Source organism: Brachionichthys hirsutus, chromosome 2 (genome assembly GCF_040956055.1).
Source record: "Brachionichthys hirsutus isolate HB-005 chromosome 2, CSIRO-AGI_Bhir_v1, whole genome shotgun sequence".
Lineage (NCBI taxonomy): Eukaryota > Metazoa > Chordata > Actinopteri > Lophiiformes > Brachionichthyidae > Brachionichthys > Brachionichthys hirsutus.
This window is the reverse complement of record NC_090898.1, coordinates 16,775,004-16,796,073: the sequence shown is the minus strand read 5'-3', so window position 1 is coordinate 16,796,073 and position 21,070 is coordinate 16,775,004. Positions and strand designations below refer to the sequence as shown.

Below are 21,070 nucleotides of genomic sequence, written 5' to 3'. Positions count from 1 at the left end.
CGGCGTCCGTCCGTAGAAGTGGTCGGCAGCGAGGGGAAACAGCACGAGCAGACGGGCTGGTAGAGAAGAAGAATTTAATGCCCAAAAACATCGAATATTTCATGGAGAAGCAGGAAGTAGCGACTGATTCACGACTTCCTCGATTGATCCGTCGATCAGCTGTTTTATTGAACAGATGAATCCTAATAAAAGGATTTAAATCCTTCATCAACGGCGGATTCTAGAAAGCGAGAAATAAAGACTGTAAACGATGAAGTTCCATTCACACCTGAGTGGGCGTGTCCAACCTGAGGTCTCAGAATTAAGGTGAACTACAAAACCTGCTAAAGACTCACCTTCTCAGAAAATAAAAAGTGAGTTCAAAGATTTAAATCACAGAAGTAACGATTCATTTCATCAAGTTTTGTGCAAACACAACTTCAAAAGCGTCATCAAATACTCTCAGGTGAGCGTGAAGCGTGACATCACCAACACACACCTGTTGACTCAGGTGCGTCATCAAATCTGCCGGATTTTGTTGTGTGTGTGCGTGCGCGTGTGCGTGCGTGTGTGTGTGCGTGCGTATGTGTGTGTGTGCGTGCGTGTGTGCGTGCGTGTCCATGCGTGTGTGTGTGTGCGTGTGTGCGTGTGTGCGTGCGTGTGTGTGTGTGCGTGTGTGCGTGTGTGTGCGTGTGTGCGTGTGTGCGTGCGTGTGTGCGTGTGTGCGTGCGTGTGTGTGTGTGTGCGTGCGTGTGTGTGTGTGCGTGTGTGCGTGCGTGCGTGCGTGCGTGTCCGTGCGTGTGTGTGTGTGCGTGTGTGCGTGCGTGTCCATGCGTGTGTGTGTGTGCGTGTGTGCGTGCGTGTCCGTGCGTGTGCGTGAACACACTTCATACACGTCGAGCTTTTAACACCGAGCCGCCGGATGTTCTTCGTCAGCGGGAGAATTTTCGGGGTCTGAATGCGGGAAGGACGAGCTGATGGCAGGCCGTCCTCTCCTCCTCTATCGGCGCCAGATCCTCGGCGGAACCCACTTCTTCTTGGAGTGGAACAACGACGCCAGCTTCCTGTTCCTGTTCCGCTCTCGGGACTGAGTGATTTGAAACGCTGGAATCAAAGAACAGAAATCAGGACGAGTTAGCGTAGCATAATCGCTAGCTGAAAAGGAATCGATTCTAATGATGTGTTCGGGCCTCACGGAGCTCGCCGTCGTCCTCCAGAACCTCCGGTTCCTTTGGGTTCAGGTAGTGGACGGCCAAACGGCCGCTGTAGTCCCGTAAGGTTTCTGCAGCCCCTGAAGAGAGGAAAGCGGCAGGTTACCTGCTTCCACCTGTAAAGGTGCAGCTGAAACGGACCGTCAGAGATCTCCTGATCCGGTCCAGGGAAAGCGGTTCTTACCGTAGGTTCTGATGAGCAGGTCCAGAATGTGCTGATGGCCGTGGAGCGCTGCAATGTGCAGAGGCGTGTATCCCTGTGGGACAGACAGGTACAGAGGTGTGTTCACAGGTGTGTTCACAGGTGTGTTCACAGGTGTTTCAGAGCTGGCTTCAGCGACAGGGAAACAAACGCCTGAAGCGGTTTAAAACAGACATTTCCACTCGGTTCCGAGTCGCGGTACCTACCCCCTGCAGGTTCCCAGGCCCGACAGCAGCCAATCAGAAGAGCAAGAAGAAAGTGCACAAATTAGCAAAGGTTATGGAAACAGCAGGTAATGATAAAAACGTAATTGCTCGGTAATTCGCTGAAAATTGCCGTTTCTGGAGTCGTTCCTGCTGAAACATACGGACGCACAATTAACGTGACACGCCGTGATTTATTAGCACGCGCCGCTGCAATGCACTTACACAGCTGGGCTTTAGCATCACTTAGCATCGGCGGCGGCCCATTGGTGCCCAGTCCGACCAATCGACACGCAGTTCGTACCATCGTCCCCCGCCCACCTGAGAGGAAACAGGAAACTCACGTGCTGCGGGAAAGGAGAGAAGAAGAAATTCATCTGTGGTTGCCTTTGTGATGACGGGGCGACATTTGAGACGTTTGACTTTAAGAAGCCGTTTCCACGGCGATGGACTTTCCCTAAATGGCATTTTGGTAATTCGACACCTGCTTTTCACATGGAGCCAGAACCGCAGCAGAACCCGCCGCTGGACCGTCTCAGACCGGATTTGATGAACCGCTATGCTCTGTGGGGCTGACTTCTAAACGCTGCACTGCCACATACTGGCCTGGCGTGGTACTACAACGCTTCGAACCGCGGTTTGTGGGATTGTTTTGAAAATGTCGCACAAAAGAAAACGATGCAGCCATCGATCGATCCGCTGGCGCGTGTTTGCAGGCTGGTGAAAGGAGAATCTTCCCTGGAGGGGGCGGGCTCCCACTTTGAACCCCCACCTGATAAAAACCCGCTCACCGATTTGGTGTTGACATCAGCGCCGGCGTTGGCCACCAGGGTTGCCATGTCCTCGCTGCCATGTTTGGCAGCCCAGTGCAGAGCCGTCTGCGGGGACAGAAGGAAGACGGTCAGAACTCTTCTTCCGTGGTCAGGACCACGGCTTCTCATTGGCTGCCAGGGCGGCAGGCCCGCTGGGGGGACGGAGGGACGGTTTCCTGCCTAATTACAAAACAACACAGCACTGTGCCCACAGCTGGGGGGCCCGGCGGGCCGCCTGTCACCCGGGGAAGATTGATGATGTTAGCGTGACCTGTAGAGGCCCTCCCACAATCACCACACGACTGTCAGCACACGTCAAGGGGGGAAAGGGGCCCCCGCGACACGACCCCGGGGGGACACCCCCTCACAAACGTGAAAGTAGTAGACAGACGGAACCACCTGTCGGACCGGCGCTCTGATCTCCACGGCAAGCTGCGTAATTATGAGTCATCAACAGGTGGAAGACAAAACGTGCGTTTTTACATTATCGTGGTCATTTGGGCTGAAACGGGCGTAAAAACGACCGTTACGTCCGGCGAGGGGGGGGGGGACGAGCTGCTTGGGGGAGGTCTGTGCTCTCTGGGTGCTGTTCTAGTTTATAATTTTATAATTATCATTTACTGAGTAATAAAATGAAAAGTTCAGAAGCGGCGGCAGCGAAGGGCAGGTCGCTGTCACGCTTTCCTGCTTGTTCATTGGTCGATTCAAGACCTGTCTTTAATGGCAGCCAATCACCGAAGCAGTGTTGTGTTTAGAGGTTGTGAAGCTAATTGTGCTAATATCAGCGCAGCGAGCTAGCCCAGTGAGCTAGCCCTGCGAGCTAGCCCAGCGAGCTAGCCCAGCGAGCTAGCCCTGCGAGCTAGCCCAGCGAGCTAGCCCAGCGAGCTAGCCCAGCGAGCTAGCCCTGCGAGCTAGCCCAGCGAGCTAGCCCAGCGAGCTAGCCCAGCGGCTGCCGGGACAACGGTTCGGAGCTTCGTCTCACTGTCTCTGGAGTCTGGGAGACAGATTGTGATAGACGCTGTCTGGCTCGGGAGTCTCCATGTCTTTTGTCTGTCCCCTGTCGGATCGCAAGACAGAAGGGCGGTTTGACAGGCGGCTCGGCGGCCCCCCCGCCCGGGGCACGAGTGACGGACGAGGCCGGACAGGATGCAGCAACCGTCCCTTCCTGCGCTTCTCGGTTCTGTTCCTGCCCACTGGGGGGTCCCCAACAGACACCTGTCCAATCACTCAGGGGCGGTCCTACCGCCGCCTCGCGGGAGGCTGCGGCTAAGAGGGCTCGGCGGACTGATGGCTGGATGATGTACTTACAAACTGTGGCGGAGGAAGTCGTCACGGCGACGGCCGAGGACAAACAGCAGCGGCCGGCGGGGAGAGAAAGAGAGACGCTGGTTGAGAACGTTTCTACAAAACCACCTGATCCCAACAAACACTCGGACGGAACAGGAAGCACTCGAGTCCTCCCGGGACGGCGTGTAATCCCCCCAGTCCTGCTCAAACACGGGACACGGCGACCAGATCGTTCTCCACGTGTCCTCCAGAAAGGCTTCCACCTCCGCCGACCAGCGAAGACCGACATCAAAGCGTCCCGGGGGGGCTCAGCACCTTCCCCGGGACGCAACCAGCATTGTTCTACAATTAATCCCAGCCTGCTCTATTACTTTCAGATTATCTTTAAGTGGGTGAAGTCTTTGTGCAGCATTAAGACTCTCTTTAATCCCCCCCATCTCCCCGCACTTCAATGGCCGCCGCGCTATCTTGTCCGGGCGGGGCCGGCAGAGGCTTAGGACTAGTCTTAGAAGGTGGTCCGCCACGGCCAGAGGACAGGGTGAGAACCGTGACACGAGGGGAGGGACAACAAACATGAGCTCAAATCTCTTCAGCGCACAGGGAGACAAATAAAGGGATTTGGGTTGTCGGGGGGAACGAGAGCTAAAGAGCTAGCGCTCATAATCCGTTTGATGGCGGCCCTTTGAACCGCCGGGTCGGGATGTTTTAACGCCGGCTTCTCGGAATGCTATTAAAGGGGGACCATGTGAAAGTGGTAAGAGCGAGAGACTCGGGTACGAGGGTGACATCGCAGGCAAAGAACCGTCACTGCACCCGGACCCGGGTCGGAGCGGCGCTGTAAGAGGAGAGCGGTGAAACTTACCCCCTGGGGGGGGAGGATCGGGGTCACAGTCGGGAGCCGGAGCGGGTCAGAATGAAAAACAAGAGGGTTTGAATCAGGCACATGTGGTCCGGAGCGTCCAATCACAAGACAGCATGAGAACAGCAGCTTCAAACAGGAAGTACTCACCGAGGTGAAGTCCTGGTGGGCGGCGCCGACCCGAAAGACAAGAGCAGAGTCAGAACTACCAGGAGCTAATCTAGAACCTTAAAGGGTTCCTCTGAGAGGAAGGTTTGTTGTGTGTTTAGAAAACAGTCGGAGCGGCCCACAGGTAAACAGGTAAACGGGTAAACGGGTAAACAGGTAAACGGGTAAACGGGTAAACGGGTAAACGGGTAAACGGGTAAACGGGTAAACGGGTAAACAGGTAAACAGGTAAACGGGTAAACGGGTAAACGGGTAAACGGGTAAACTGGTAAACGGGTAAACTGGTAAACGGGTAAACGGGTAAACGGGTAAACAGGTAAACGGGTAAACTGGTAAACTGGTAAACGGATAAACTGGTAAACGGGTAAACGGGTAAACTGGTAAAGGGGTAAACTGGTAAACGGGTAAACGGGTAAACTGGTAAACGGGTAAACGGGTAAACTGGTAAACTGGTAAACTGGTAAACGGATAAACTGGTAAACGGGTAAATGGGTAAACGGGTAAACTGGTAAACGGGTAAATGGGTAAACTGGTAAACGGGTAAACGGGTAAATGGGTAAACGGGTAAACGGGTAAACTGGTAAACGGATAAACTGGTAAACTGGTAAACGGATAAACTGGTAAACTGGTAAACGGGTAAACTGGTAAACGGATAAACTGGTAAACTGGTAAAGGGGTAAAGGGGTAAACGGGTAAACAGGTAAACGGGTAAACTGGTAAACTGGTAAACGGATAAACTGGTAAACGGGTAAACGGGTAAACTGGTAAAGGGGTAAACTGGTAAACGGGTAAACGGGTAAACTGGTAAACGGGTAAACGGGTAAACTGGTAAACTGGTAAACTGGTAAACGGATAAACTGGTAAACGGGTAAATGGGTAAATGGGTAAACGGGTAAACTGGTAAACGGGTAAATGGGTAAACTGGTAAACGGGTAAACGGGTAAATGGGTAAACGGGTAAACGGGTAAACTGGTAAACGGATAAACTGGTAAACTGGTAAACGGATAAACTGGTAAACTGGTAAACGGGTAAATGGGTAAATGGGTAAACTGGTAAACGGGTAAATGGGTAAACTGGTAAACGGGTAAACGGGTAAATGGGTAAACGGGTAAACGGGTAAACGGGTAAACGGGTAAACGGGTAAACGGGTAAACTGGTAAACGGGTAAAGGGGTAAACGGGTAAACAGCTAGCAGCGTCCAGCATGGTAGTTCTGAGGTTGGGACAGAATCAGAACCTGTCTCCCCGGGTTTCTCACATGACGACCAAAAACACAAGGGGGCGGAGCTACCTTCTTATTGGCCAGTGACGGGTCCTGTCTGAGCAGGTGAGAGAGGTCAGGAAGTCGAGCCCCGGCGGCGGAGTAGATCCATTCCTTCTCTATCGGATCCAGCTAGCTCAAAGGGGGGGTGGGGGGGTCATAAACACAGATGAAACGCCCCCCCCCTCCACATCCTGAATGAGTTCAGATCCCAAAGCAAACACACAGAAACAACAGAAGAAGACGTGAACTCACAGCGACGGCGGCGGGGCCCCCGCTTCCCGACCCCTCCTCCTCCTGCTCCGACTCCGACTGAAAGACACCAAGACCGGAGCGTTAGGAGGGGTCCCCACGGCCCCCCCCCCCCCCACCGGAGCGTCAGGTCGGGGCCCCCACGGCCCCCGCTGATCGCTTTAGCACCGCTGCGTCAGACAGGTAGAGGCAACGAGGGGGCGTCGCTTTCACACACGGGGGGGGGTAATCAATCACATCCCAATTAACAACACCCCTCCAGGCAGGACGTTTGTTCGAGGCCCTTCTCTCCTCAGAGGGACCGGGAGGTTCTGCAGGACCAGAACCGGATCCGGTACGTTTATAACCGCTGCTGCAGAAAGCGTCGTAGACGTGTGGGATCTCATCCGAGGCAGGGCCCCCACAAGGGTCGGCCAGGTAGCTAACACTAACACACCTGGCCGCTAGCGCCACCTGTCGTCCGTGGGATGAATGACGGGCACAAATGCTCCTCCTCTTTCTCATGGCTTCCAGCCGGTTGCTGCTTGGCATCATGACAGGGGCCCCATTTAAACACAGACGGACCCCCCCCCCCCCCCAAAGGGCCCCCCTCACACTCAAATTCAACAAACCGACAGACCCTGGGAATCTACGTGTAGCACCCCCTGCTGGGAGAAGAAGGAACTGTGTGAGCTGACCTGAGATCTGAAACACTTCAGATGATTTGATCGTCCTCTGATCTGAGAAACTCGAATCGGAATAATATTATTATATCAGAATAATATTAATATTAATATATCAGGATAATATTATTATATCGGGATAACATTGATATATCAGGATAACATTATTATATCAGAATAATATTAATATATCAGAATAATATTATTATATCAGGATAACATTATTATATCAGAATAATATTAATATTAATATATCAGGATAATATTATTATATCGGGATAACATTGATATATCAGGATAACATTATTATATCAGAATAATATTAATATATCAGAATAATATTATTATATCGGGATAACATTGATATATCAGGATAACATTATTATATCAGAATAATATTAATATATCAGAATAATATTATTATATCGGGATAACATTGATATATCAGGATAATATTAATATATCAGAATAATATTATTATATCAGGATAACATTAATATATCATAATAATATTAATATATCAGAATATATATATCTCTGATCAACATTTAAGCCGTCACCTTTGACCCCGAGTCTTTGTCCGGCTCGTCCTCTCCGTTGCTGTGCAGCGAAGGTTCCTGGACGGGGACGTCGGGACGTCGTGGCGGGGGCGGCTGCTCGGGGGCGGTTCCTGCCTGCGGGGCCTGCAGAAGTTCAGACATGTGTTCACGGCCCAAACCTTTAGCTTCGGCATTAGCATTAGCTAATCTGGGCGTAAGGCATTAGCGTTCTGTGGCTCCGCCCTCTTTCCTCTGCGTTAGCGGGTGGAGTCGGCGTTGTAACAGTAAACATGGCGTCCTGAAGCGCGGCGGCGCCGCTCTGATTTAACTTCACCTCTGCAGCGCCGTCAGGCTCGTCCTGCTCCAGGTGGGCGGGACTCGCCTCCCACTGCACGGCGGCCGGAGTTCTGGCCCGGTCCGGCAGCATTGGTCTGTATTTCTTCTTCAGAACCAGATACTTCTCCCCCTGAGACAGAGACCACAGGTCTGCAGAAGGTCATGAGTTTAAGACCAAACAAGCCGGATGTCAGGCACTAAAGGAAAGCGGGTCCGCCTGGACTGAGCCGAGCCGCTGATAGAACCGGTCCAATCAGGAATCAGCTGCTTTCAGCTTCCAGAACCATCTATCTTTCATTCTGGGTTTGACTTTGTTACCTTTAGGGAGTTTCTGTTTGTTCTGTTGGCACGGCGATGGGCCGCCGCCGCCGCCGTGAGAGACGTCCCTGACGGCTGGAGCGAGTCCAGATGGGCCGGCGCCGCCGCCGTGAGAGACGTCCCTGACGGCTGGAGCGAGTCCAGATCGGGGAGTTCTTTTCATTTTTATGGAATGTTTGTGGCCTAATTTTTGATCGAGACATCGTGACGCTTCCCAGCGGAGTCTGGACCCGTTCGGGGTTCTACAGCGCTTCCTGCCCCAGCGGCCAATCAGAGCAGAGCTTTAGTCTCACAGGTGAAAACATGGCTGACTTACATTCTCTGACTTCACCACGGCGATCCGGTCGATGGCGAGCTTGAACTCCTCTCTGTATTTCGCTGTGAGAAAATGAGGTTGGATCAGAATCAGTGACACAAACCGGGACGGAGGAGCTGGAACCGGGTTCTGGTTCGCCTCAGACATTCATCTGGACCGGTGAACGGCACACGGGTCAGAACCAGCAGAAGGAGCTGGAACCGGGTTCTGGTTCTCCTCAGACATTCATCTGGACCGGTAAATCCAGCCACACGGGTCAGAACCAGCAGGAGAAGCTGGAACCGGGTTCTGGTTCTCCTCAGACATTCATCTGGACCGGTAAATCCAACCACACGGGTCAGAACCAGCAGGAGAAGCTGGAACCGGGTTCTGGTTCTCCTCAGACATTCATCTGGACCGGGGGGGGGGGGACACGTAGCCCGGGACAATCGGACCGTTTCCCTTTCCTCAACAACAGGAAACCCGCTTCCATCAGTAATCCAGAACACGATCTGGTACAGGTACCCCCCCCACCGTGACCCAGTTTGCAGCGGCCCCCTCACCGACCCGGTCCAGCATGTGGACTTAGTTCTGATTACGGCGTTATCACGCTTTAAACGTGTGGGAAGCACTTCTCTGATTGGATGGCGTCGACTCAACCGGCTCTAAACCCGCATCTGGACGGGACGTCCCGGCAAGCGGGTCCGAGGTCAGCGGTAATCACTGGGGGGGGGGGCATGACGTCCGCAGAGCCCCGCCCCCCCCTACGCCATCCTTATAATTAGACAAACATCAGTAAACGTGAACGCAGACACTGGTTCAGACACGAACCGGTGCCGGTCGGGTTCGGGCTCGGGTTCGGGTTCGGGTGCTGTGCTCAGTCCCACCAGGCCCGACGGAAGTGACGTCATTCCTGCTGGCGCTGGTAAATGGAGGGTCTTTTTAATGCGGACCAGATGTCCCGCTTCTCGATGTCCCCCCCCCCCTCCACACACACACACACACACGCACACACACACACACACAGCCACACGCACGCGCACATTCTCATCTGGATCCTCACCACGTAAGTGCGCGTCACTGTGACCGATGAAGGGTCTGAACGCGCTCAGCAGGTCTGCGTTCCGGACCCGGACCCCGTCCCCGCTGGACCCGAAATAGTCCAGCAGCGACGCCTCGCTGACGTCACTCATCTTCTTCAGAACCGCTGCTCGGTCCCGGTGCAGCTCGTTGGGTTCGAGTCCAAACTTCACTCCACCCAGCAGCGCCTCCTCCGGTTAACCCCTTCGGCGCGCCTCCTGTCCGCCTCTCACGCGCCCAAAACGTTGGCGCGTTCACGTCACCAGACAGCCGTTAGTCTCCGGTGAACGTTAAATTGTGAACGGTCATCCGGGCGCGTGTTTCCGCTTCCTCGGTTTATGCCCGGTCAGCAGGAATGAACAGAAACTACCGGACGGGGTTGACAGGAAGGAAGGAGGGATGACGAAAGGATGACGTCATGTTAAAAAGATCAAGTTCTGTTAACAGAATAGTAGCGTGAGTTTCAGAGTAAAAGTTTTACACGAATAAACTCAAGAAGATAACATGACGTCATCACGTTCTCATCCTGGAGACACCTCATCTTCATCACTTGACTCGAGAGGGCGGGGCACCGAATCCCTTTGTGTTGACTCACAGGCCGCCGCAGCTCTTCCTCTTCCTCCTCCTCTTCCTCTTCCTCTTTCTCCTCCTCTTCCTCTTCCTCTTCCTCTTTACCTTTGAGTTCCAGAACCCGAAGCCACTCTAATGATGAGAATCAGAAGGCCTCCTGGGGTCAAAGGCCGCAGGTTGAGCGTCTGTGTTCGACAGACTGTCAGATTAATTGTGATTGTTCTGTAAGTATTAAATGTGCCGGTCCGGCGTGTTAATCCGTCGGTCCTGCTCCGCCGTAGCTTCTCCCCGAACGTTTAATTTAGAAATGGGTGCTTTTGTAGTTCATGTTTCGGAGAGACAATATTGTAATTACAGTAAGCTTCTTATCAGCTGATACCGTTATCGAGGGAAGGGTTTGTGTCCCGGCGTGAAAAACGGACCTGATGATCAGAAAAATCAACTTTGAGGAGGAAATGGAACTTTGATCCTGGAACATACGGCGCGTCTTTGTGGGATGGAACGATGGATGAATCAGAATCCGTTTGTTGTCACAGACGAGGAATGTAATGACAATAGACAATAGACAATAGATGCTAGCTACAGCGCTAACATGTAACAGTAATGACAATAGACAATGGATGCTAGCTACATCGCTAACATGTAACAGTAATGACAATAGACAATGGGTGCTAGCTACATCGCTAACATGTAACAGTAATGACAATAGACAATGGGTGCTAGCTACATCGCTAACATGTAACAGTAATGACAATAGACAATGGGTGCTAGCTACAGCGCTAACATGTAACAGTAATGACAATAGACAATGGATGCTAGCTACATCGCTAACATGTAACAGTAATGACAATAGACAATGGGTGCTAGCTACAGCGCTAACATGTAACAGTAATGACAATAGACAATAGATGCTAGCTACAGCGCTAACATGTAACAGTAATGACAATAGACAATGGGTGCTAGCTACAGCGCTAGGCTAGCTCCAGCGCTAAGCTGTAGCTAGCACCCTAGGATAGACTAAGTTACAAAAACATACGAGTACAGAACACGTCACAAAACCAGCAGCATCAGGAGTGGATACTCAGACGTGTATTAGCAGCAGTAACACTAGTATAATCACGCAGTACAATGATGGATTCATCGGATGCGTATTAGCATCCAGCCGAGGAGCTAGTCGTTTTGGCGGTGTGAAGGTTGGGCCACCAGGTTGAGGGCGGAGCCTGGGCCTGCTGGTTATCTGTTCCATATGGCTGCCGTAAACACGCTTTATTCCGCTGTCCTGGAGAACATGTCCTAAATCAGCTCGTCCTCTAGCGGGGATGATGGATGAATGGGGGGGGTGAGATTACAGACAGGCGACCCAGCCGCCAGCCAGGCCTGTCCGGGTACCAGGAACCAGCGCCGGCTTAAAGGGGGATTGTTGGAGCAGACAATGGCGTCTACCTGCCTTTAATCCGCTGCGTTTAATAAAACAAAGTGCTCCCATAATCGGGATTTACCAAAGTGCCCCTTTGTGCTAATCGGACATTTTTTACAGCATGGTTTCTGACATCTGCCACAGCAGGTGGCGTTAGCCCGTCCGCTGCCCCAGCTGCACGGCGCCGCGCCTTCTGGTGCGCCCCGTGGAAAGGTGTGCAACGTGTGTGTGTCTTTAAGGATGCGTGTGTGTGTGTCTTTAAGGATGACCTGTCACCAACTCTGTCTGGAGGGAATGAAAGAAGGGAGATAAGAGGGTAGGAATGACGATAGTCACTCTGGGACGTCAGCTTCCTGCAGCGTTCCACCGTTAGCGGGTCAGACTTCCTGCAGCTTCCCGCCGTTAGCGGGTCAGACTTCCTGCAGCTTCCCGCCGTTAGCGGGTCAGACTTCCCGCAGCTTCCTGCCGTTAGCGGGTCAGACTTCCTGCAGCTTCCCGCCGTTAGCGGGTCAGACTTCCTGCAGCGTCCCGCCGTTAGCGGGTCAGACTTCCTGCAGCTTCCCGCCGTTAGCGGGTCAGACTTCCCGCAGCTTCCCGCCGTTAGCGGGTCAGACTTCCTGCAGCTTCCCGCCGTTAGCGGGTCAGACTTCCTGCAGCGTCCCGCCGTTAGCGGGTCAGACTTCCTGCAGCGTCCCGCCGTTAGCGGGTCAGACTTCCTGCAGCTTCCCGCCGTTAGCGGGTCAGACTTCCTGCAGCTTCCCGCCGTTAGCGGGTCAGACTTCCCGCAGCTTCCCGCCGTTAGCGGGTCAGACTTCCCGCAGCTTCCCGCCGTTAGCGGGTCAGACTTCCCGCAGCTTCCCGCCGTTAGCGGGTCAGACTTCCTGCAGCTTCCCGCCGTTAGCGGGTCAGACTTCCTGCAGCGTTCCACCGTTAGCGGGTCAGACTTCCCGCAGCTTCCCGCCGTTAGCGGGTCAGACTTCCCGCAGCTTCCCGCCGTTAGCGGGTCAGACTTCCTGCAGCGTCCCGCCGTTAGCGGGTCAGACTTCCTGCAGCTTCCCGCCGTTAGCGGGTCAGACTTCCTGCAGTTTCCCGCCGTTAGCGGGTCAGACTTCCTGCAGCGTCCCGCCGTTAGCGGGTCAGGCTAATGAACAGCGTGTAGAATGACATCACCGCTAAAGGAGAAAGCTACATTTTAGTAATTAAAATCGACCGTATCAACGTTAAAGCAGAATAAAACTATTTTAAAATTGAGGATTACAAGAGTAAATCCCGACGGGGCCAGATGTGAGGGGGGGGGGGGGGGCTTCCTGGGACCAGATTAAACAGAAAATCCCACAGGATCTGGAACGCTGCTTCCTCTGCAGTTTACAGGCTGCGTGGATTCAACATGCTGTAATCCACCGATTAGCTGAGATCATCACCTGTAAATACACCTTGGCCATGATGTCAATGCTGGACCAGGCCCCGCCCCACATGGGGGGGGGCTGGAGTGGACAGTTGAAGAAAACGACAGAGCGTTTTAGATTTTATTCCTTTTATTCTGTGAGACACCTCCTGAAAGAGGAAACACGAGTTTGGTTCGCAGCTCGTTATTAAGACTACATCCACAAAAATCAATTACAAATCAGAGAAGCGATCAATATCAAACAATATATATAAAACAAAGAGCGTAATAAATATTACACATAAACTAAACAGTTAACTTATTTGCTTCGGGCTCCGCTCGCCTTAAATCAGCGTCTTCTTCTGTGGTTTTGGGGGCAAACAGCCGAGCAGAACATTCAAACACCAGGAAGTAACGTTTCCTTTTTTGGACACAACCCAAAAACAACCCGGAACGCTCAGATCCAGCCCGTCTCGTTCGGATCCGGCGGTCGGACGCTTCCGCCTTAGCGTCGCTCGCAGGAGGCGGCGTCGGATTCGGTTCAGTCAGGAATCGGCAAACATTCATCGGCACAGAAAGGACCTGAAGGACTCGTTGGTCCCGAGTCCCGAGTCCCGAGTCCCGAGTGATTCTTCTTCTTCTTCTCAGATGTTCAATTTCATTTTGTAATTTGTGTCTTTGTGATTCAAAAGGGATGAAGAGGCCGCAGGATTCAGCTCCGCCCCCTCTCTGGTTCCAGAGAGGCGGAGGAGGAGGAGGAGGATGCCCCCCCCCCCCACACACACACACACACGTTGCAGGAGCAGCAGGTCCGGGTCGAGTCCCACAGTCCAGCCCTCATAATGCTACCTCTGTCTCTGTCCCTCCTCGGGACAGTCCCTGTCCCACGCAGCGGCGTCCTGCTGGTTAGACCTCCCTGGAACGGGACAGACATCACACTGTTTGCTAAAGGCTAACCGGTTAGCTTAGAGCAGCATGTTTCTTTGATCCAAACAGAATCAGGGGAACGTTACATGATTTAAGCTAACTAGCGAGGGACGTCTTTCAGTGCTAATGCTAAGCTAAGCTAACATAGTCACGGACTTACGATGCGGTGAGCGTGGAGTTGAGGACCAGCGTGGTGCGTATCCGGTACAGCTGAGCTAGCGTTAGCTTCTTGTGCTGCCGCGCCACCGATGTCTTCTTTTTGGGCGACGCCTCCTCTGGACCGCCGGCGGCCGCGTCGTTCCCGCCTACGCAGGCAGATGGTGCTGTTTCCCCGTCGTTGCCCTCGCCGGCGTGCCTGGACAGCGCCCTCTTTGGGTCGACGGGAGCGTTCAAGCTGTCGTCGGACCGGTCGATGTCTCTGCAGAACCGCTCTGGGCAGTTCTGGCCCAGTTCTGACAGGCTGCGACTGTGGCCCAGCAGCGACGGGTCCACGTCCCGACGCCGGCGCCGGGCCGGCCCCTCAGCGTTCGTGTGGTTGATGGCGTTTTTGTGGTGGAGACGCTGCAGGAGGTTGTCCTCAGAGCGGGACAAAGTCAAGCACGCCAGCCTCTGGGGACGGTGGAGGCGTGGCTGAACGTGGGGCCGCCGTCGAGGCTTGGAGTTCTGGACCACTGAAAGCTGAGACCCCAGTGAGGTCACTTCCTCTTCCTCCTCCTCCTCCTCCTCCTCCTCCTCCGTGTCCTCCCCTTCGCTTTGTCCCGGCTGGGGCTGCAGGAGGGATCCGTAGGCGCTGTCCATGGACAGGGAGCGACACTGGGGGTCCAGCTCCTCGCCGTCGGCCCCCGCCTGCTGACGGGACTCGGAGGGAACCCCGCGGGGGCTGGCGGGCCGAGGACGCGGGACTTCGGGCCTCTCGGACACCGGGGTCAGCTCAGAGTCGGTTTCGGTGATGTCCTCCAGGTTCAGGTTGGAGGGGGGGCGCTGCGGGCGTCCGCCGGCTTCATCCGCGTCCATCACTGACAGGGTCTCAGTGGAGCCGTCTGATTGGCTGAGAGGACAGGTGTGGTTGCTGAATTTGAGTTTCAGGTAAAAGCAATAAAAGCATGAATGGAGGTTTCTGATTGGCTCGTTTATACATTTTTATTCTTTAACATTTGGATTTCTCACGAGGCCCCTTCCCATAGTAGGCGGGGCTGGCATCGTACAACCTGCTCAGGTGCGACCGTCTTACCTGGAGTCCTGCTGGTCCTTGTGTCTCAGGCACGGGGAGCTCGTGGTGGAGGTGCTGCTCTCCTCTTCCTCGTCTTCCTCCTCTAGCTCCTCCCCCTCCCTGCATGGCTGCTGCCGTTGGACCTCTTCGGCCCGGAGCCTCTGGAGCTGGTTCTGAATAATAAACGGATTTTAATAACCGGATAATCCTCGTGTGAATCCCGTAACGGAACCGGGACCGGCGATCCAAACCTGCACGCTGCAGATTGCATCGATCCAGCTCCGCCCCTGGGGGGCGCTGCTGGCCTGGAAGGTGTAGGCCGCCACCGCGCTCTGAAACTCATTGAGGTAGATGAGGACGAACGAACCTGCCGGGGAAATAGCCGATCGGTCAGTGATCAATCGATCGGGTTTGACCCTCGCTGGTTTGAATCCTCGCTGGTTTGACCCTCGCTGGTTTGAACCCTCGCTGGTTTAACCCTCGCTGGTTTGAATCCTCGCTGGTTTGACCCTCGCTGGTTTAACCCTCACTGGTTTGAATCCTCGCTGGTTTGACCCTCGCTGGTTTGAACCCTCGCTGGTTTAACCCTCGCTGGTTTGAATCCTCGCTGGTTTGACCCTCGCTGGTTTGAACCCTCGCTGGTTTAACCCTCGCTGGTTTAACCCTCGCTGGTTTGAATCCTCGCTGGTTTGACCCTCGCTGGTTTAACCCTCGCTGGTTTGACCCTCGCTGGTTTGAACCCTCGCTGGTTTGAACCCTCGCTGGTTTGAACCCTCGCTGGTTTAACCCTCGCTGGTTTAACCCTCGCTGGTTTGAACCCTCGCTGGTTTAACCCTCGCTGCTTTTAACCCTCGCTGCTTTTAACCCTCGCTGGTTTGAACCCTCGCTGGTTTAACCCTCGCTGGTTTGAACCCTCGCTGGTTTGACCCTCGCTGGTTTAACCCTCGCTGGTTTAACCCTCGCTGGTTTAACCCTCGCTGGTTTAACCCTCGCTGGTTTGACCCTCGCTGGTTTAACCCTCGCTGGTTCCTTAGGAGCGGGTCCACCCGGACTCACCCGGGTCCTTCAGCTCCTTGCAGACCACGTTGTGGATGAGGAGGGGCTGCCGGATGATTTTCACCTTCTCCACCCGTTTGACCGGTTTGGCGATGAGCAGCAGGTCGGTGAACAGAAAGCAGTACACCTCCACCTGAGGAGCAAACAAACGGACCTCAGCTCCTCTCACAGGAGAACCCAGGTGCTGGGGGGGAGGGGCAGAACTCCTCCGGAGTCTCACCCGGCTGTCTTTGCCCTCCTTCATCCTCAGCGCTCCCTCGAGGTGCAGCTGCCGCGTCTCCTCCGCCGACGTTCCCCTCATGGGCGCCATCAGGTCGAAGCGGTTAAACTCCTTCAGGATCTAAAGGGAGGCAGGAATGTCAGGGGGGCGGGGGGCGGGGCTCCCGAGGTGAGAGCGAGGCACCGGAAGGTCGCCTCACCTTCTCCACCTCCTCGCCGCTGCCCTCCACCGCCTCGTAGGAGTCGATGCGAGCTGAGATGGCGGCCAGCTTCTGCCGCTCCTGGCGCTGCCTCATCTGGGAGTCCACGCTGCTGATGAAGTCCTCGACGGCGGTCACCTGGAAGCAGAACCATCAGAACCAGCGGGACCAGCAGAATAAGCAGGACCAGCGGAACCAGCAGGACCAGCAGAACCATCGGAACCAGCAGGACCAGCGGAACCATCAGAACCAGCAGGACCAGCAGAACCAGCGGAACCATCAGAACCATCAGAACCAGCAGGACCAGCAGAACCAGCGGAACCATCAGAACCAGCGGAACCAGCAGGACCAGTGGAACCAGCAGAACCAGCAGGACCGGCAGAACCAGCGGAACCATCAGAACCATCAGAACCAGCGGAACCAGCAGAACCAGTGGAACCATCAGAACCAGCAGGACCAGCAGAATAAGCAGGACCGGCAGAACCAGCGGAACCATCAGAACCATCAGAACCAGCGGAACCAGCAGAACCAGTGGAACCATCAGAACCAGCAGGACCAGCAGAATAAGCAGGACCAGCGGAACCAGCAGGACCAGTGGAACCATCAGAACCATCGGAACCAGCAGGACCAGTGGAACCAGCAGAACCAGCAGGACCGGCAGAACCAGCGGAACCATCAGAACCATCAGAACCAGCGGAACCAGCAGAACCAGTGGAACCATCAGAACCAGCAGGACCAGCAGAACCAGCAGGACCAGCAAAACCATCGGAACCAGCAGGACCAGTGGAACCATCAGAACCATCGGAACCAGCAGGACCAGTGGAACCATCAGAACCATCGGAACCAGCAGGACCAGTGGAACCATCAGAACCAGCAGGACCAGCAGAACCAGCGGAACCATCAGAACCAGCAGGACCAGCGGAACCAACGGAACCAGTGGAACCAGCAGAACCAGCAGGACCAGCAGAACCAGCGGAACCAGCAGGACCAGCAGAATAAGCAGAACCAGTGGAACCATCAGGACCAGCAGACCCAGCAGAACCAGCAGGACCAGCAGAACCATCAGGACCAGCAGGACCAGCAGAACCAGCAGGACCAGCAGAACCAGCAGAACCAGCGGAACCAGCAGAACCAGCAGAATAAGCAGAACCAGTGGAACCATCAGAACCATCAGAACCATCAGAACCAGCGGAACCTGCAGAACCTGCGCTCAGTGAAACGGCTTGAGCCGCATAAGGAAGGCCCGCTCTGGTTCCGAGGCGCTCCTCACCATGCTGCCGAGCACGTCCCGGGCCGCCGGCTGGTCCGTCTTCTTGAGGACGCTCTTCAGCAGCAGCGGGTACTTGGTCAGCCTCTGGTGGGGCTTGGCCACCATGTCGGCCAGCTTCAGACGGTTGCACTGCTTGTGTGTCTCCCCCCACTGAGAGGACAGGAAGACAAACGTTTACCGGCGCCGCCCGGCGCCGCCCGGCACGGCCCGGCGCCGTCGGATCGGCTCGGCGCGACTGACCGTGACGTAGGTCCTGAAGAGCTCGTTGTCCCTGAGGAGCGTTCGCATGAACTCCATGCAGGCCTCCTCCTCCATGCAGTACCGGACGTAGGGCCGGAACCTGGACCCGAACTGAACCGGACCAACACACAGCGTCAGCGTCCGGCTCTGGAGCGGTTCGGCCCGCTTTACCCCGACTCACCGTCCTGAAGCCGTGCTGCAGGTCGGTCGGGTCGAGCAGGGCCCGGGCCCGCCGGGCCTTCTCCAGGACGGGCAGCATGACCTGGGTCCACAGCGCCGCGTGGAGGCGCACGATGTCCCGGATGTTGCTGAACAGCTTGGCGGGCTCCACCTCCGTCAGCAGCCCGCCGTCCTGCAGGTTGAGCAGGCCGCAGAGGAACAGCTGCAGGGGGGGGGGGGGGTCAGAACCGGCCCGGTCCAGATCGGCCCGGCTCTGACCCGCTCCACTTACATCAGTGATCACTCGCAGCTTCCTGATGTAGGTGGCCTCCGTGTGCAGCAGCTCCCACAGCGCCTCCTGCTGGTGGAACTGTCGCCTCGTCAGCGCCTGCAGGAACATCACGGAACGCTTGAGCCCGGAATGCTGAGCATCCGGACCGGCTTCTCCAAACCGCCGTCTGATCCAGTACCAAACGGAATGAAACCGATCTGAACCGGGTTTGGAAGCCAAAGACGCTCCAGACTTGGATCCAGATCGGAGTCGAAGACTTCCTGGATCAGGTTTTTGATGCTAATCCATCAACAAGAGGAAGTTCCAGCGCTTGTTGTTGAGGTAACAGGTGAGGAATGACCTCGCTCCTGATTGGCCCGTCAGCGATGAGGAAGTGAGTCCGGCGAAACCAGGATGACGGGAATCACACAGTGATAAGGGAGGAACAGAACCACAGCAGAACCTTTACCTCCGAGCCGTCCAGCAGCGTCTGCCAGCTGTCCTCCATGGCCAGGTTAGGCTCCTCCTCCTCCTCCTCCTCCTCCCAGGAGTCCTGGTGGAAGCGGGGCAGCCGCGGCCCCTTGGGGAGCCCGAGCAGGGAGTAGGAGTGCAGTTTGCTCTGGAGCTGCTCCAGCCGGTCCGACTCCTGCTTAAACACACCTGGTTAGCATGAAGGCGGCTAAAGGGAGGCGCTAGCTGCTATTCAGCCCAGCGTGATGGACCTGTGTGTGTGTGTGGGGGGGGGGGGTTCTAATCAGGTATGTCCGGACTACAGATCCTCCTAGAATTCCCAACCCGAGAGGAAGTGAACCGGTTCCGGTGCTGGGGTCTCACCTTGCCGACGGGTCCGGCGTTGGAGCTGAAGATGACGCTGAAGCGGCTGGCGGCCCGGTTCTTCCAGCTGTCGGGCCCGGCTCCCACGCCGGGCAAGGAGCCGCCCACCTGCGCCAGGGCGTCCTGCGTGGGAATGTTGGTTTCACCGAGGAACTCCGTCATGTTCTTCCTCCGCCGGGCCTGACCCTGCAGGACGGAGAGGAAGACTCAGAGAGGAAGGAAAGAGATTCCAACATCCCAACAGGAAGAGCGTCCGAGTCCAGTCGGACGGAACCGGCTTCAAGGAGGGAGAAACAGGAAGTGGATTCTGCTCCAGGATGACATCACGGGAATGATCAGAAGCAAACAGGAGAGGGAAGGACCGCCCCTTCCTGTCAGCTCATGACATCACAAAACGCACGGGGGGACCAATGTTGTCCCATCAGCGGGACCCGCCGAGGACCCCCCCCCCGCCCCCCCTCCCTAACCTTTGCTCCTTCCAGCTCAATATTAAATAAGGATTGAGATCAGTCTGAGCAGGCGGCGTTCCAGCCCTGCGGTTCTCCTCTCAGACTCTGATCAGCCCCCCCCCCCCCCCCCAAAGAAACGACTGTTTACGTTTCTTTGAACCCCGGACAGAGGGCCGAACCCGGGATAAAAAGCTTCGGAAATATTATGACGGCTTCGGCATTAAGCCGCCTCCCATTTCAGGGAAGGGAACGCCGTCTCCAGGGAACGCCGTCTCTCCAGGGAACGCCGTCTCTCCAGGGAACGCCGTCCCTCCAGGGAACGCCGTCTCTCCAGGGAACGCCGTCCCTCCAGGGAACGCCGTCTCTCCAGGGAACGCCGTCTCTCCAGGGAACGCCGTCCCTCTAGGGAACGCCGTCCCTCCAGGTCCTTCCTTTATCTCACATCTCTGTTTTGTCTGGAATCTTTTAAACAATGAACCGTGAGCCGGCAAAAACAAGGAATGTCCCGATAATGGCCGGACAGGAAATGCCTTGTTTTCCATGTAGCTGTCAGGAGGTGTAATGGGGGGGGGGGGCTCATCAGAATTCCTGTTTTTAAACAGGACACCAGTAATAAACCTGCAGCATCTCGGAACGTTAGATTCCACCCAGAGCGCCACTCTGAAGGGAAGCTCCGCCCCATCCAGACCTACTCCCGCCGCGTGAACCCGATGACCGTCTGCACGGATTCCAGGTTCCAGCCAATCAGGATCCTGCAGGCCTCGTTCATCGGGGACCGAACAGGAAGTGCTGAAGCACAAAGATTTCCTGAGTGAAATCATCGTGGAACGCCGTTCCAGGGATCCGCTGAACAACGAGCTAACGGCGGGAACAATGGAAGCTCCGCCCCCGTCTGAGGAAGAGGAGGAGTGAGGGAAGCCTCCGGGCGCGGCCCGGCAGGTGTGTGTCAGAGCGACGTCACCTGACGCGATGAAATGAAATCCTCACCAGCGGGTCGCCGCCCTCCCTGCGGCCCAGAGATCCCGGCTCCGCCTTCTCGCTGCCCGGGGTGAGGATGAAGGGGCTCTGGCCCGCCCTCATGTTGGGCAGGCTGAGGGAGCGCAGGTCGGCCACGCCCTGCTCCACCTTCAGCTCGTCACCTGAGCGTGCTGAGAACACACCAGCTTAGTCGCCGTGGGTCGGGCAGGCGGGCGCTCGTCGAGGACATCGCCGCCGTCTCACCTTTCACTTTGAGGTCGTGTCCCCCGAAGCGGTACGCCTCAAAGTTGAGGGACAGCGGCGTGTTGGACTGGTCCAGGAACAGCTCGACCCGGGACAGCTCAATGCCGTTCCTCTCGAACACCGGACCCAGAACCTCCCTGGTGACGTGGAGACAAACAGGAAGTGGCTCGGCGCCGCGCC

The 21,070-nt window shown here is 55.5% G+C and overlaps 3 protein-coding genes across 3 annotated transcripts in view; 1 reads left to right on the top strand and 2 right to left on the bottom strand.

Moving 5' to 3' along the window:
* cd40 (CD40 molecule, TNF receptor superfamily member 5) overlaps window positions 1-63 on the top strand; it is a 1,542-nt gene extending 1,479 nt beyond the window's left edge. Inside the window, exon 6 of the mRNA XM_068743143.1 lies at window positions 26-63. Coding sequence (XP_068599244.1) covers window positions 26-63 — 38 coding nt within the window. The remainder of the gene's footprint in view (window positions 1-25) is intronic.
* A 901-nt stretch (window positions 64-964) lies between these two features.
* On the bottom strand, window positions 965-9,576 carry LOC137899115 (ankyrin repeat domain-containing protein SOWAHA). The gene is made up of 12 exons (XM_068743130.1): window positions 9,447-9,576; window positions 8,405-8,466; window positions 7,769-7,900; window positions 7,456-7,578; window positions 6,243-6,293; window positions 6,012-6,113; window positions 4,704-4,715; window positions 3,716-3,718; window positions 2,387-2,473; window positions 1,375-1,447; window positions 1,175-1,270; window positions 965-1,083 (listed from the first exon to the last, which is right to left on the bottom strand). The coding sequence occupies exons 1-12, from the start codon at window positions 9,574-9,576 to the stop codon at window positions 980-982; spliced, it is 975 nt and encodes a 324-aa protein (XP_068599231.1). The 3' UTR covers window positions 965-979.
* A 3,398-nt stretch (window positions 9,577-12,974) lies between these two features.
* On the bottom strand, window positions 12,975-20,802 carry plekhg5b (pleckstrin homology domain containing, family G (with RhoGef domain) member 5b). The gene is made up of 14 exons (XM_068744381.1): window positions 20,657-20,802; window positions 19,221-19,406; window positions 18,856-19,032; window positions 18,408-18,503; window positions 18,138-18,338; window positions 17,957-18,067; window positions 17,717-17,866; window positions 16,447-16,584; window positions 16,248-16,367; window positions 16,028-16,160; window positions 15,223-15,338; window positions 14,993-15,144; window positions 13,922-14,809; window positions 12,975-13,750 (listed from the first exon to the last, which is right to left on the bottom strand). The coding sequence occupies exons 1-14, from the start codon at window positions 20,747-20,749 to the stop codon at window positions 13,741-13,743; spliced, it is 2,571 nt and encodes an 856-aa protein (XP_068600482.1). The 5' UTR covers window positions 20,750-20,802; the 3' UTR covers window positions 12,975-13,740.
* Window positions 20,803-21,070: the final 268 nt, after the last annotated feature.